Below are 12,326 nucleotides of genomic sequence, written 5' to 3' on the forward strand. Positions count from 1 at the left end.
TATATTTTTAGCTTAATGTTTAACTTATGCACTGTAAAACTTTTTAAAATGCAATTGCAGCTATTTTTGCAAAACAACAATAGAATATGAAAAAAAATTTATTTTAAAAAATCTAACATATTATTTAACTGATAAAAAAAGAAAAAAAAAAGATTGTATTCACAGTGGTATAAAAAAAGATTTAGTTTTTGCCTAACTTATTGCGGATTAATATTTGCTAACATTTACTTCATGGTATGAAGATGTAATTGGTGCATAATCTAACAAAAAAAACTGCACCACATTTTTTGCAACTATTAAAGAGTGTGGCTCATAAAAAGCCAACTGAAAATTAAAGAAAATTATATCTAATCAAAAAAAGTAAAGTATTTTTTGTAAAATAGAAATCTGATTCTACAGTTTGGTTTAGATTTTTCTAAATAAAAGAAAATACTGAAATTTTTCATGTAGAAAAAAAACATTTGACACAAAAAAACAATAAATGTTGTTTATGAAGTTAATTGCATTACTTAAACAGCTTTATCAAGAATTGCAAACCTAAAGGGAAATTCAATTCTACAATTTTTAGAAAATAATTTCAACCTGTAACTGGCAAGATTGTTATTAGAAAAAAGTATCTAGGTTTGTCATCAAACAGAGAGCTAATTAGAATTTTAGACAACCATAGAAATGTATATTAACCAATGAAAACAAAAGTTTTAGTGTTTTTTTTTTATGAAAATATTACAGAAGGGCTGAGAGAATTACATATATTAGTGGATTTGATAACAAAGTACGGTCCTTTTAATACAACAAAAAATATTATTACCTTAAAGTTTATTTATGTTTATTTCTGTTTGGTGATGAAGTTTTTTAGTGCAAAAATTTGCAATCTATAAACTAATCAAAATATGTTAACAAATTGTTATCATTGCTCTTCTAAATACCTCTTTCCCTGTTTATGTTCTAAATGATTGATGTTAGTTTAAGTAATAATGGAGCAGTAATTTCAATATCCCTTTTATTTTAATTATGACCCAACTTCTTAAACAAAATAAACAGTAAAGACATTGGTTTGATTTAGGGAAATTTTACACTTTATAAAATTCTGAGAATTTTAAGAGTTTTAAACAAGTGAAAATTAGCCTAAAATAACAAATAAAACAAAAAAAGGAGATAAGACACATGGTTCAAAACAACCTAGATAAATGGTGTCTGCAAGTAATTTCAACAAGGTTTAATTGCGGACAGAGAAATGAGACTGGATAATTAATTTTCTGACAGAGCCGCACAACTTTCTATACCAAATAATTTCTAATTCAAACTGTAGATTCTAATGTATTTTACATTTACAATGATAATACTTATTTTAATGGATAAATATTTTTAAAAAGTTTTCTGTGTATTTATATAAAAAAATAGCAATCATAGCAATTTTGCCGGGTATTATTTTAAAAATGGTAGTTTTTCAAATAATTAGCAATTTTGTATCTTTCATAAAATTGGATACATTTTCCTCCCAAAATAATGAATTTTACTAGATTTTTTTTACATAAATATCAAACTTAAAACCTTTTAAAATTTACCTAAAAATATATTCTGATCATTTTGATTTTCTTTCATTTGTAAATTTCTTTTAAATTTTACTTTTTTACACCTGGTTTATTTTTATTTGATACCTATTACATATTCAAAGTAGTCTTTAAAATGTTTATTTATGGCACATTCGGTAGAAAACATATTTTTTTGCCCCCTTTTTAGTTCAACCCATTTATCGCACCCCAATTTTTTTTTATTTTAAAGTGATTATGAAGTATTGTTATATTGAAAATTGCTTCATAAACACTTTAACCCTCAACAATGACCGCTCATCCCGTGATACCCCAATTAGACCCCTTGACACCTAATTGTTGCCTCCCTGTGTAGGCAAAGAGGAGGAAGCTCGTGTGCACCACCAGATGCAGATGGTGGCCCAGAAACAGGTGGATGAGATGCGCATGGAGGTGTCCAGAAGGGAACAGGAGCTGCTCCAGATGTCGACAAAGATGAAGGTAAAAAAATCTTCCAATTTAATTCGAAAAATCCTCTAATTCTAAACAGAAATTCATTTAATGGTATTTGAGTAGAAGAGTGATAAATAGTTTTTTTACGTTCAGATTCCAAATAAATTGGACTTATATATTAACTAAAAATTAATGGCTAAATACATTAGGTAAAGTACAGAAATATCAAAATTATTTAACAATATCTACAATTGTTTTATCACTAAAAACTAATTATCATTACATTAAAACAAAAAATTATAATAATAAAATGTTATATATTTTAAAACTATCTTGATTTTGTATTGGGTCTTTGAAATGACCCAATAGCGTTGGAAATATAAGTAAGTAGTTGTCTGAATTAAACACTTATTATTTTGTAGACTCTTGAAGAGCAGCACCAAGACTATCAGAAACACATTGCTGTGCTGAAGGAAAGTTTGTGCGCCAAGGAGGAACATTACACCATGCTACAGACAGATGTAAGTACTCATTCACCCACCTCCAGATATACAGGGATAGAACAATGGACGATAAATTGATTTTGACCCAAAATCCTACTTAGAAAAGGACTAAGATTGTCAAATTTGTATACTACAATCCCCCTCACCAAAAAATTTAACATAAAGGCAGAAAATCCAGCAATAAAATCAATTCTTAGTCCATTGTCCTACTCCTGATTTCTTTTACTCAGGGTATAGGACAATGGAAGATAAATTATACTTATATTTAATTTTTTTAAAATCAATTGATAATGCAGCTAGTAAATTTGGAGGGAAGGCGGTGAGAGTGGGTTTAGGCTAATTTAATACCTATTGTTCTCTCTCAGACTTAATTACTATCTTAAAATTTTTGAAATCCTACCATTAGTTGCTTGTAAATATTTGTGTTGAGGCTAGGGTTGTAGATGAATTTATCTGCTATTGTCCTTTCTCTCCCATGCTTTTATTCCTCTTCATCATGGTACCAAGGAATACGCCATGTCGGAGTACAAAAACCTGAAGTTTTTGTATTTAAAGTAAAATAACCACTGCTTACTGCAATATAATTATTGTCATTATCATGCCTTCCGCCAATCCTTTTGATGGCTTAATCATGAGGTCTGGTTTCTAAACTCCAATATGCCAAACTCCGTGGGACCCCTACTATGCATAAACATAATAAATGAAGTGTGTGCACAAGAATGCACTCTTAAAATGAGCTAAATCCCTGGATAATAACTACAAATGCAAAACAGGATTTACTCAAACTTATGGAAAATCATGCTAAAAAACAAATAATTAAATATAGGCAATAATATAAATTTAAGTTATCCTATAATTTGAGTAGTAAAATTTTTGTTTGTTTGACATTAAGATTAAGGATCTCATATTCTTAGTGCGCTTTACAAGAAGGTTTAATGCTATTTAAAATTGATTGAATTATCAGTTAGCCCCTAGATTACAGAAGTGCATCTAAATTTTTCATGTTTTCAGAAAACATTTCCTTGTGCGTAGTTACTAAAAAACTTTATAAGAATATAACAAGATCAAAGATTAACATAGCTTTTTTCCTACGTTGTGTAGAGTAGTATGAATACGTTTTATTACTATAGATGGTCATTTAGACGACACAATCCATACAACTTATAAAGGAATTTCTAGCAGACAAAAATATTTTTATTATAGCTTTATTCTACAAAATTCAACTATTTATAGTTGACTTTTTATATGGATGAAATGTAAAAAAAACTGAACTCCTTAAAAAAATGTGTACTTTGAAAAGTGTATGGATTGAGTATCAAGGCTTTTTATATTTATTATTAAGGAAATGCAATTTTTCATTTTTTTCATAAAATGGATAAGGTATAATAAAGGAAAAAACATACTCAAAATGAATCTCCCCCCTAAATTCATAATTTGGGGAAAATGTTGATAAGAAAGAAAAGATTAATATTCTACCAACATAACAAAAATTATATAATTCTTGATTAATAAAATCGTTATAGCCAGGGAAGGAGAGGACATTGGAATATAAATTCTACTAGTACGCAAAGTTTTATAACATGTTCTCCTATTTGTTGCCTTAAGACTTAGGTACTTTTTTTTAACTCGTTTTGGTTTGTACACACTTTTCAACCAATATTTTTAATCTACTCAAAGGGGTAATTTTTTTTTTTTTACGCTGGAGGTATACATCAATTTATTGACCATTGTCTTATCCCTAAAAATCCATGGAAAAGGGAATGTGATTCTGACAAACAATTTTGAGTGAAAATTTCCCCTCAACACCCTTACTCTTTTTTCTCCACTTCCTACCCACTTCCCTTTCAGTTACTCCAAAAAACAAGTTTGACTCCAACAAAATATTTAATTTGTGGCAATTTCAAATGGAATTAGTTGGCTGAATAGCAGCCCCTGATTGTCTTAAATGAAAAATGAAAAGGTGAAATAAAAAATTTAAATAGAAAGCTATGTAAAGATAATAAAAGAAACATGGGGGAAAATTGTGTAAATGTTAATATTTGGTTTCCTACAATCTCTTTTAATCAACTGTTGGACCGTCCATACCCCCACCCCACTTTTAATCAACATTTGGTTGCGCGGCTACGCTATAATTGGTATAACTTCCTTTTACAATATAACAATCATAAACACAACTGAAGTGCTTGGTTTAAACTAGCTGTGTTCAAACTTTTCTATCAATAATATCAAATTACATAAATTTGTTTATCTAAATTGGAGGTGTACATTGATTTATCGTTCATTGTCTTATCCCTTAAGATCCCTACGTTGATCGGAAATTATCTTTCTTTTAATTTTATAAAAAGAGTGGTGGGGGGTTAGTTTCGATTTGAAAGGTATTTTGGTCTCGTACTTGTTGTAGAACTTTTTTACTCGTATTTATTCGAATCCGGTGGATAGGAACCGGTTCTCATCCATACGAAAAAACTATGTCTAGCATCGTATTATATCCAGCTTTCTACGAATATAGAAATGTACAATCATAAGATTAAAACCAATTTTTTTAGCCGGCGCCTTCGGCACCTCGGGTCTAAAAAAACTAGTTTTAATCTCATAATTGTACTTTCTATATCCGCGGAAAGCCGTTTATAATACGATGCGAGAAATAACTATACTCGAATACTTTATCAATTATTCAACATAACTATTTCTTTACAATATTTATTCATTACAAAATATATTCTACATATTTATATGTTAAATATTCTATACAGGATGTGTGTCTGTTTGTAATAAGGTTTATTGTTTGTCCGTTATGATCTCGCTAACCATAAATTATGGACAATACAAACTGCTAGACTTACAAGGATGTCTTGTAGAGTATCTATATCACTGAAAATGACGCGAAGAGTTAAATATTTAATTTGTTTTAGTTTTTGGATTATTTATTTCTTATTTTAGTTCGACGAGAAGGAAAAATATCACGCCAAAAAGGTATGGCGCGCGCATCAAGTAAATCATTAGCCTTTTAGAACTTTTTAGTAGTGCAGCTGCCTTATATTAGATCTGTCTGTACGTCCGTGAGTTACTAAGTTACTCATGAGTATTTTAAAGAAAAATTTTTATGAATATGTAATAATATCTCATTTAAAAAAGTAAAAATTTGTCTTACTCCTTCTGTTTAATCAAAGATATTATCTTTTATTGCTGCGTTACCTATGGTCAATGGTCATATAGTATACACACAAAAAAAAGATAAAGTTCTCAAAGGCTTTGATTTACAAGCGATTCGAAGCTATAGGCTCTAGACTGACAAATAAAAGTAGACTTTTTTGCTCAGAATTCTTTACCCATTTTAATTAATTTTTTTCAGTTTATTGGTCATATTTTTCTTTTGTTTTTAATCAATTCCTTCCTTTAATACAGCAATTATTTGTCCTTTTAAAATCCCCAAAAATTTCTTGAAAAAGACTCTATGACCAATTTGCTGTTATTCCTTTAAATAACTAAACCCTTGCTTTTTCTGTAAAAATTCAAAAATTTTCCTGTAGTTTCAAATCACAATTAAAAAATAAAATCTTTACTAACACATATAGCATAAGAACCACAGTATTTAAAGATGTAGAAATTTTGAAAATTTATGCTTTTGTGTCTTCCTTTCTTTCCATCTCAGGAATTGATGTTAAATAATTTTCTTTAGTTTTTGTAATAATTTTTTCATCAATTTCTTTAGTTCTTTTTATCATTTTTGACTTAAAGTTTACAGAATTAAGCACTAGAAATCTTTGATATCACAACTGATATTTTAATAAGCGATATTACACTGTAAAAAATCTTATATTCTATTTTTATTACTTTTTTTTTGTTGAAGTTAATATTTCTATAAAAACTAAGGAGTTTTGTATTTCAAAATTCTAGAATATATGTAAGATTGAACTTTATGTTTTATTATGAATATTAACTTCAATATTAAAAATGTAATAAAAATAAAATATATGATTTATTATGTAATAACATTATTTTCTTGACAGTGTGTAAAGTTCATGAAATGAATTATTAAAATCTATACACATCTTTCACTAGAGTTGATCTTTTTCAAATATGTTTTCCAAAATATAATAACAGAAAGTTAAAGATACCTTTCTGTTAATATAGCCTAAACTTTGTTTTAGATGAACTTATTTATATATGGTATATCAACTTTTCTTCTATAAAATTCATGTTCGTTTACTAATAAAGTAATAAAATATTTAGATAATATGCAATTTTTCTTTTAAAAATTAATAATTTGTTTTGGAAAATATATCAATTTAGTTACATTGCACAAGTATTGATTAAAATTTGGCAGGTTTTTAAAATAACCAATTTGCATTTCTATATATCTATCTATCTATTGCTCTTATATTCCCCCCTGTAATTTAAATGAATTTTGCATGAAGACTGATTAAAGATTAGGGGCGTGCAAAGAGTGTAAAGCCTCCCTTTTGCAAGTATAAAAGTTAAACATTCATTTTTTTCTGATCTAAGATTATACATTTTTTGCTTATCCTGTTTTGCTTTTGACACAACCCAATCTTTCCCGATTTTGTATAATTTTTGAGGAACACGATTCCCGTTACGTCATATTTTTCTTTCCCGAAAAATGGAAGGGGGAAAGAAAAAAAGTGATGGGAGAAACGGGGGTTTTCCCCATCTCTTTTGAAGAGATTTTCTTCCCCCCTTCCCTTTTTCGGGAAAGAAAAATATGACGTCACTGGAATCATGTTCCTCAAAAATTATACAAAATCGGGAAAGATTGGGTTATGTCTTTGCATTTCATTTCCAGAAATTAAAAGAAAATTTAATCATAATTATTGATAATTGCCCCCCCCTCCTAATTTTATAACCCTGCACGTCCCTGGCTGTGAAACAATGAATCTTACTTGACGTAAAGCAAAGAGTAATTAAAAGATTAATTTGTAAGTACACAAATATACATACAGGGCGTGACACACAAATTGTCAAATTTTGAAATTTTGAATTTTGAAATAGGTTAAATTTTTACATTTTTAACATAATATAAAATTAAAATGTTATTAATCTAGACGGTTAAATCCTCAATTTCATTGAGGGTTCTTTTTGTGGTAAATAGTGTAAGAAATGAAAGGACTGGATCAACCAAAAAAATCTGTTAATTTGAGATTGTCAAAATCGGTAAAAAAAACCTTTGCTGCAGAACAATTATAACATAAACCTTTATTTTTATATATCTGGCTTATAAAGCTATAAGTAAATTGTCGCCTGTTAGAGATCTGTGTACGGGCGCAATAATAGCTTAGTCTTTGATTTAAGATTATTTTATCAAAAGATGTAAATTTTCATCTATACATTTTAAAGTTGGAATAAAGAAGACAGTTTAGTCACCTCACCCTGTATATCCCCCATCAACCCTTTATTACAATTTAATTATTATTAAACATCCTAATAGAATTAATCCTAATTAGTATGTAAGGGAAAATTGGCTAAATATGTATTTTATGTTAATTATAGATATTTAATCAAAATTATAAATGTTTTTTTTTCTTTAAAAAAGGAACAAAACCTTTAGTCTTGAAAAATTATGGATTCTACCAGTTTACTGGATAAGGCATTCCCTTACTTTTACTTGGATTGTTACGCTCCTGACTTAGTAGAAAACAAATAAGAAAAGAAAATTTAAAATTCTATCTCAGATAGCAGCCGTTTAAACCGCATTATTCCTTTGGGGCGACGGACAGACAAAGTGAGTTATAAAGCAGCCCTGCTATTGAAAAAAACCAGTGATCAAATGCTGTCATCAAATGCCATGCTAAGTTCAAGCTGACATTAATGTAACAAATGGCTGACAGCACAGAATAAATCCTAAAAATTATTCCGGGAGTGAGGGGATAATGATGGGAAAATTCATTATAATTTGCTTGAAATTATATAACAAGTAACACAAAAGTGTCATATATAGTGATTTATTGACAATACCTTTCAAATTTCTTTTATAACAGTCATTTTGTTTAAAAGTTTGAACAAAAATGCTCTTTTAAATGTTTTTTTTTATTATTCTTGACCATTTTTGCCCTAACATTTATATCAAATACCCCCCTCGCTTACGTCCCTGGGAGAAAAAAATACTTTTAATCCTCCAATATATGTATATATACCGAAAACGTGCCATTTAATCGGAACATAAATAATTGAAATTTTCTACAAAATGTTTTGGTACAAATGTATGAATAATTAATATGAAAATATACCACTTACTACATTTTATATACTTTTATAGGACAAAACAAATGTTCTTTTGTGTAGGTTGTTTAAAATTAGAAAAATACTTTTACACAAGAAATTTTATGATCTATTGTACCAAATATAAATAAATAAAATGGATAATAAACTAAATAACAAAAAGCTTTAAAATCAGATAAAAGCCGCTAATTGCAGTAATTTGAAATTTTACAGTAGATTTTAGAGATCTTTAAGTTATCAATTGTACAGATGATGTAGAAATTTAGAAAAGAATTTTCAAAAAGTACAAAGGGAAATGGGTAAATCATTAGAATTAGAAATGAAAATAAGTAGAATAATAGACCAACCTACATACATACTCGCAAGGATTGTAGATTAGATTAACCGATAAAAAATTGTGTTACAACAAAAACGTAGTTTAAAGTGTTATAGGTTAAGACACACAAATAGAAAATCCTTGTAAACATAATTAGATATAATTGATAAATGTTCGTTAATTAGTCAATTTCTGTAAAAAGATGTATATTAAAAATAGATTATTTGTTTAAGTATAAGTAATTTTCCTTAAAAAGTTTTTAGTAGAGTAAATACTTTATAACTAGAGTCTATCTGTAGAAGTTTTACTGCATTTACTTGTCTTTAATAGTCTTTAAAAATCTATGAAAATTAATACCCAAATTTTAAGTTTTTAACAAAATCTTGCACTTGCGCGTGAATAAAGCACCTAACCCCACCAGCCTAACCTTGCGGGGCTTTACTATCTGAACCTATTGTATTCATCCCAACCAGTTTTAAAATATTGTAAGTTTATTAAATTTTGCTTGATCAATTTTCATTTTCAGGCAAATTTTTCTAAAAATAATTGTAGAACATGAATATTTATATTTGATGAAATAAAAATTAGCACCGCATCTACTCTGTAACCAGTTTTAACATATTGTAGGTTGATGAGTTGAGAAACAAGCTTGATTCCAAGAACAAACTTATTGAAAAGAAGACCAACGAAGCTCTGCAGGTATTTTGTTCTTACTTTCGCGGGTTATTTTTTTTTGGCGCCAAAACGCGGCATTCGTTTACAACGGCTTTATATAAAAGGGCACATCATAAGAAAAACATAATATAAAAATAGTGTTTTCTGTTTAAGAATTGTTGTTATTCCTACTTTTTCATGCTCTAATTTTCAGAAATTAAGACGAGCATTAACTTTTTGTTATTACAGGAGTGGTAATAAGAAAAAAAATGATTTTTCACTAAGCCTGTCCCTCCTACATTTATAAGTAAATTTTCAATTACTTTTATTGCAAATTATATTACTTGTAAAACATTTAAAATTAAATTCTATTATTTCTTTTCTTTTGCTTTGTTTTTAAAATAAAATTAAAATCTAATAGAGTGTAGGCAATTTTACAGTGAGTTTTCTCATATATTTAATTCTTTTGTAGGGTTGATGGCAATGTAGCGGCCATACCCTTACAACATATAGGTTCCAATGTACTCAAATCCTATCTATTGCAGCCGACCTTTTAATTGCATTACCCTTGTCTGTAAATCCTAACTTTAGCCACGACATTCCCCCCATTCTTACTATTATTGTCTAGAAGGAGTTTTGAATATAATTTTGGAATATAATATTTAAAGTTCTGAAATAAAAAAACATGGATGACAACATCCATGAATGCTCAAAAGCATTTTTTTTGCAAAGGGGGTGGGGGATCCCAACCTCCGAGAAAGTAGCCTAAAACCACCACAGGACATGTAGTTATATTACATGAAAAGCACAACCTTATCTGTTCAGCGGTTACTGAGATCTTAATCAGCAGACGGACAGACAGACATCGTGCTACTCTAACATATCAAAGCAGGACGTAGAAAAGCTTGGCTTTAAATATCCTTTAGCATATATTTTCTCAACCCATTTACATTAGGATTTAAAATTGCCAAAACTGACATATTAACGAGATTCTATAGAGATTAATATAAATCCCGAATGATAATAAACAAAATGACCCCTTATGCAAAAAAAAAATGGGTAAAATCTTTGAACATTGCTTTGGAACTAATTTATCTAAATTCAATAAAGAACCAAGAATTTTTGAGCTAAAAATACTATATTGCTGTTATAAATCTTTGGGTACCAGTGTAATTTACAGTCCGATATCCCCCCTTTCCCTGGTAAAAGTAGAATTGTGTGTTTAACCTCTCCCGCGAGACCAATATCTTTTAAATAAAATCTCATATATCACCAAGAGACCTTTCAAAACATCCAACCACATGATTTTAATTTTTGGATGCTTCTTTGGCGGGTTATTTTTAATGATAACGTTAATGGCATAAAGCTCCTAAAAGGCAAATGTAAAACTTTGAAGTTTAGGAGGGGGAGGAGGGTGGGTGGGGAGATTGCATCATTTAAAATGGGATTTTGATATTTTTTTCTATAAAATGGACAAAACTTTTAAACAACTTATCAGGGTTAAAAAAATTCTTGCGTTTTCTTTTTCGGGGAATTTAGGAAGCGAAGCAATTCTATAGATTTCAAGTACTCTATCAAAATATTGTTGTTTTCAATTATTTTGTTTAAAAGCCAAACTATTATTGGATATGATCGTCGTTGAAATAATTTTAAAAATCTTCCTATTCCTTAAAGAATTATGCTATAAACTAGATATATAATGTAAATAAGTGGAGAAAAATTATATCAGGATTTTAAACCGTTTTATCTTTCAAGAATTTTACATTTACATAGAGTTTTTTTACAACAAGGATGAAAATATTAAAAACATGAAAGTATCTCCATTATTAGTTAATGATGGGAAGGTAGAGGGGTGTTATCAATCTTCTACAATCCATTTTTGTTAAGGAAGGGGGGGGGGGGATTTTTTCTCGTTGCCATTTCTTTAAGAAGGGAGGTGTTACTCTCCCGCTAAATTTTTCTTGATGCCTGTCCTTGTCATCAAATCTAATCTGTTGATGAGAAAGGGTCAAGAATAATGATTGTACGGATGGCGGTGACTAATAATTGTGAAAAAACTTTTCTTAAACAAATTTAAAAAAAGAAATTCTTAAAAATTGTTAAAGCTTTGATCTCTGATATTTTTCATTCACGGAAACGAGTATAGGACAATGCACTATACACTTTTTTAGTTTAAAATTCTTTCTTTAAGTTTTTTTTGAAAACATATTACGATAAAAAAAGTAAAAGAATATAATTTTCATGTATTGATTCGTAACTGATTAACATCCGCTATTTCTCAGCCATACTGAAAGTATAGCATCGTATTGAAGAATATTTTTAAAGAATATCAAAAAAATAGAATTAGTATTTTTTTTTGGCCCAGGCCTCTGGCCCAACGGGGCTATTAAAACTGGTTTTAATCTTAAGGTTTTTGCTTATAATACGATAGATAACTATTCCCTCCCTGAAAATCTTATCTAAATTTTATTAAGAACTACATTTGATATTTGAACTTTTAATATAAAGAAAAATACTCAAATCTTATATTTCACATTTTTAGACAAGCTTCTTTATCCTTATAATAAAGTAACAGGATGTCTATTTGTCTGTCTGTCTGTGTGTCTGTTTGTCTATTTGTGTGTACCGAAGGAT

The 12,326-nt window shown here is 28.7% G+C and overlaps 1 protein-coding gene across 31 annotated transcripts in view; it reads left to right on the top strand.

The window, feature by feature from the left end:
• Positions 1-12,326, top strand: part of brp (ELKS/RAB6-interacting/CAST family member bruchpilot) — a 144,722-nt gene that overhangs the window by 12,809 nt on the left and 119,587 nt on the right. For 20 of the 31 annotated variants that reach the window (XM_080148283.1, XM_080148266.1, XM_080148271.1 and 17 more), the window contains exons 13-16: positions 1,906-2,030; positions 2,405-2,503; positions 5,426-5,458; positions 9,666-9,737. In XM_080148283.1, coding sequence (XP_080004409.1) covers positions 1,906-2,030; positions 2,405-2,503; positions 5,426-5,458; positions 9,666-9,737 — 329 coding nt within the window. The remainder of the gene's footprint in view (positions 1-1,905; positions 2,031-2,404; positions 2,504-5,425; positions 5,459-9,665; positions 9,738-12,326) is intronic. The other 11 variants (XM_080148273.1, XM_080148280.1, XM_080148291.1 and 8 more) reach the window with 1 other exon arrangement.

Source organism: Acartia tonsa, chromosome 14 (genome assembly GCF_053477335.1).
Source record: "Acartia tonsa isolate MP-2025a chromosome 14, ASM5347733v1, whole genome shotgun sequence".
NCBI classification, from domain to species: domain Eukaryota; kingdom Metazoa; phylum Arthropoda; class Copepoda; order Calanoida; family Acartiidae; genus Acartia; species Acartia tonsa.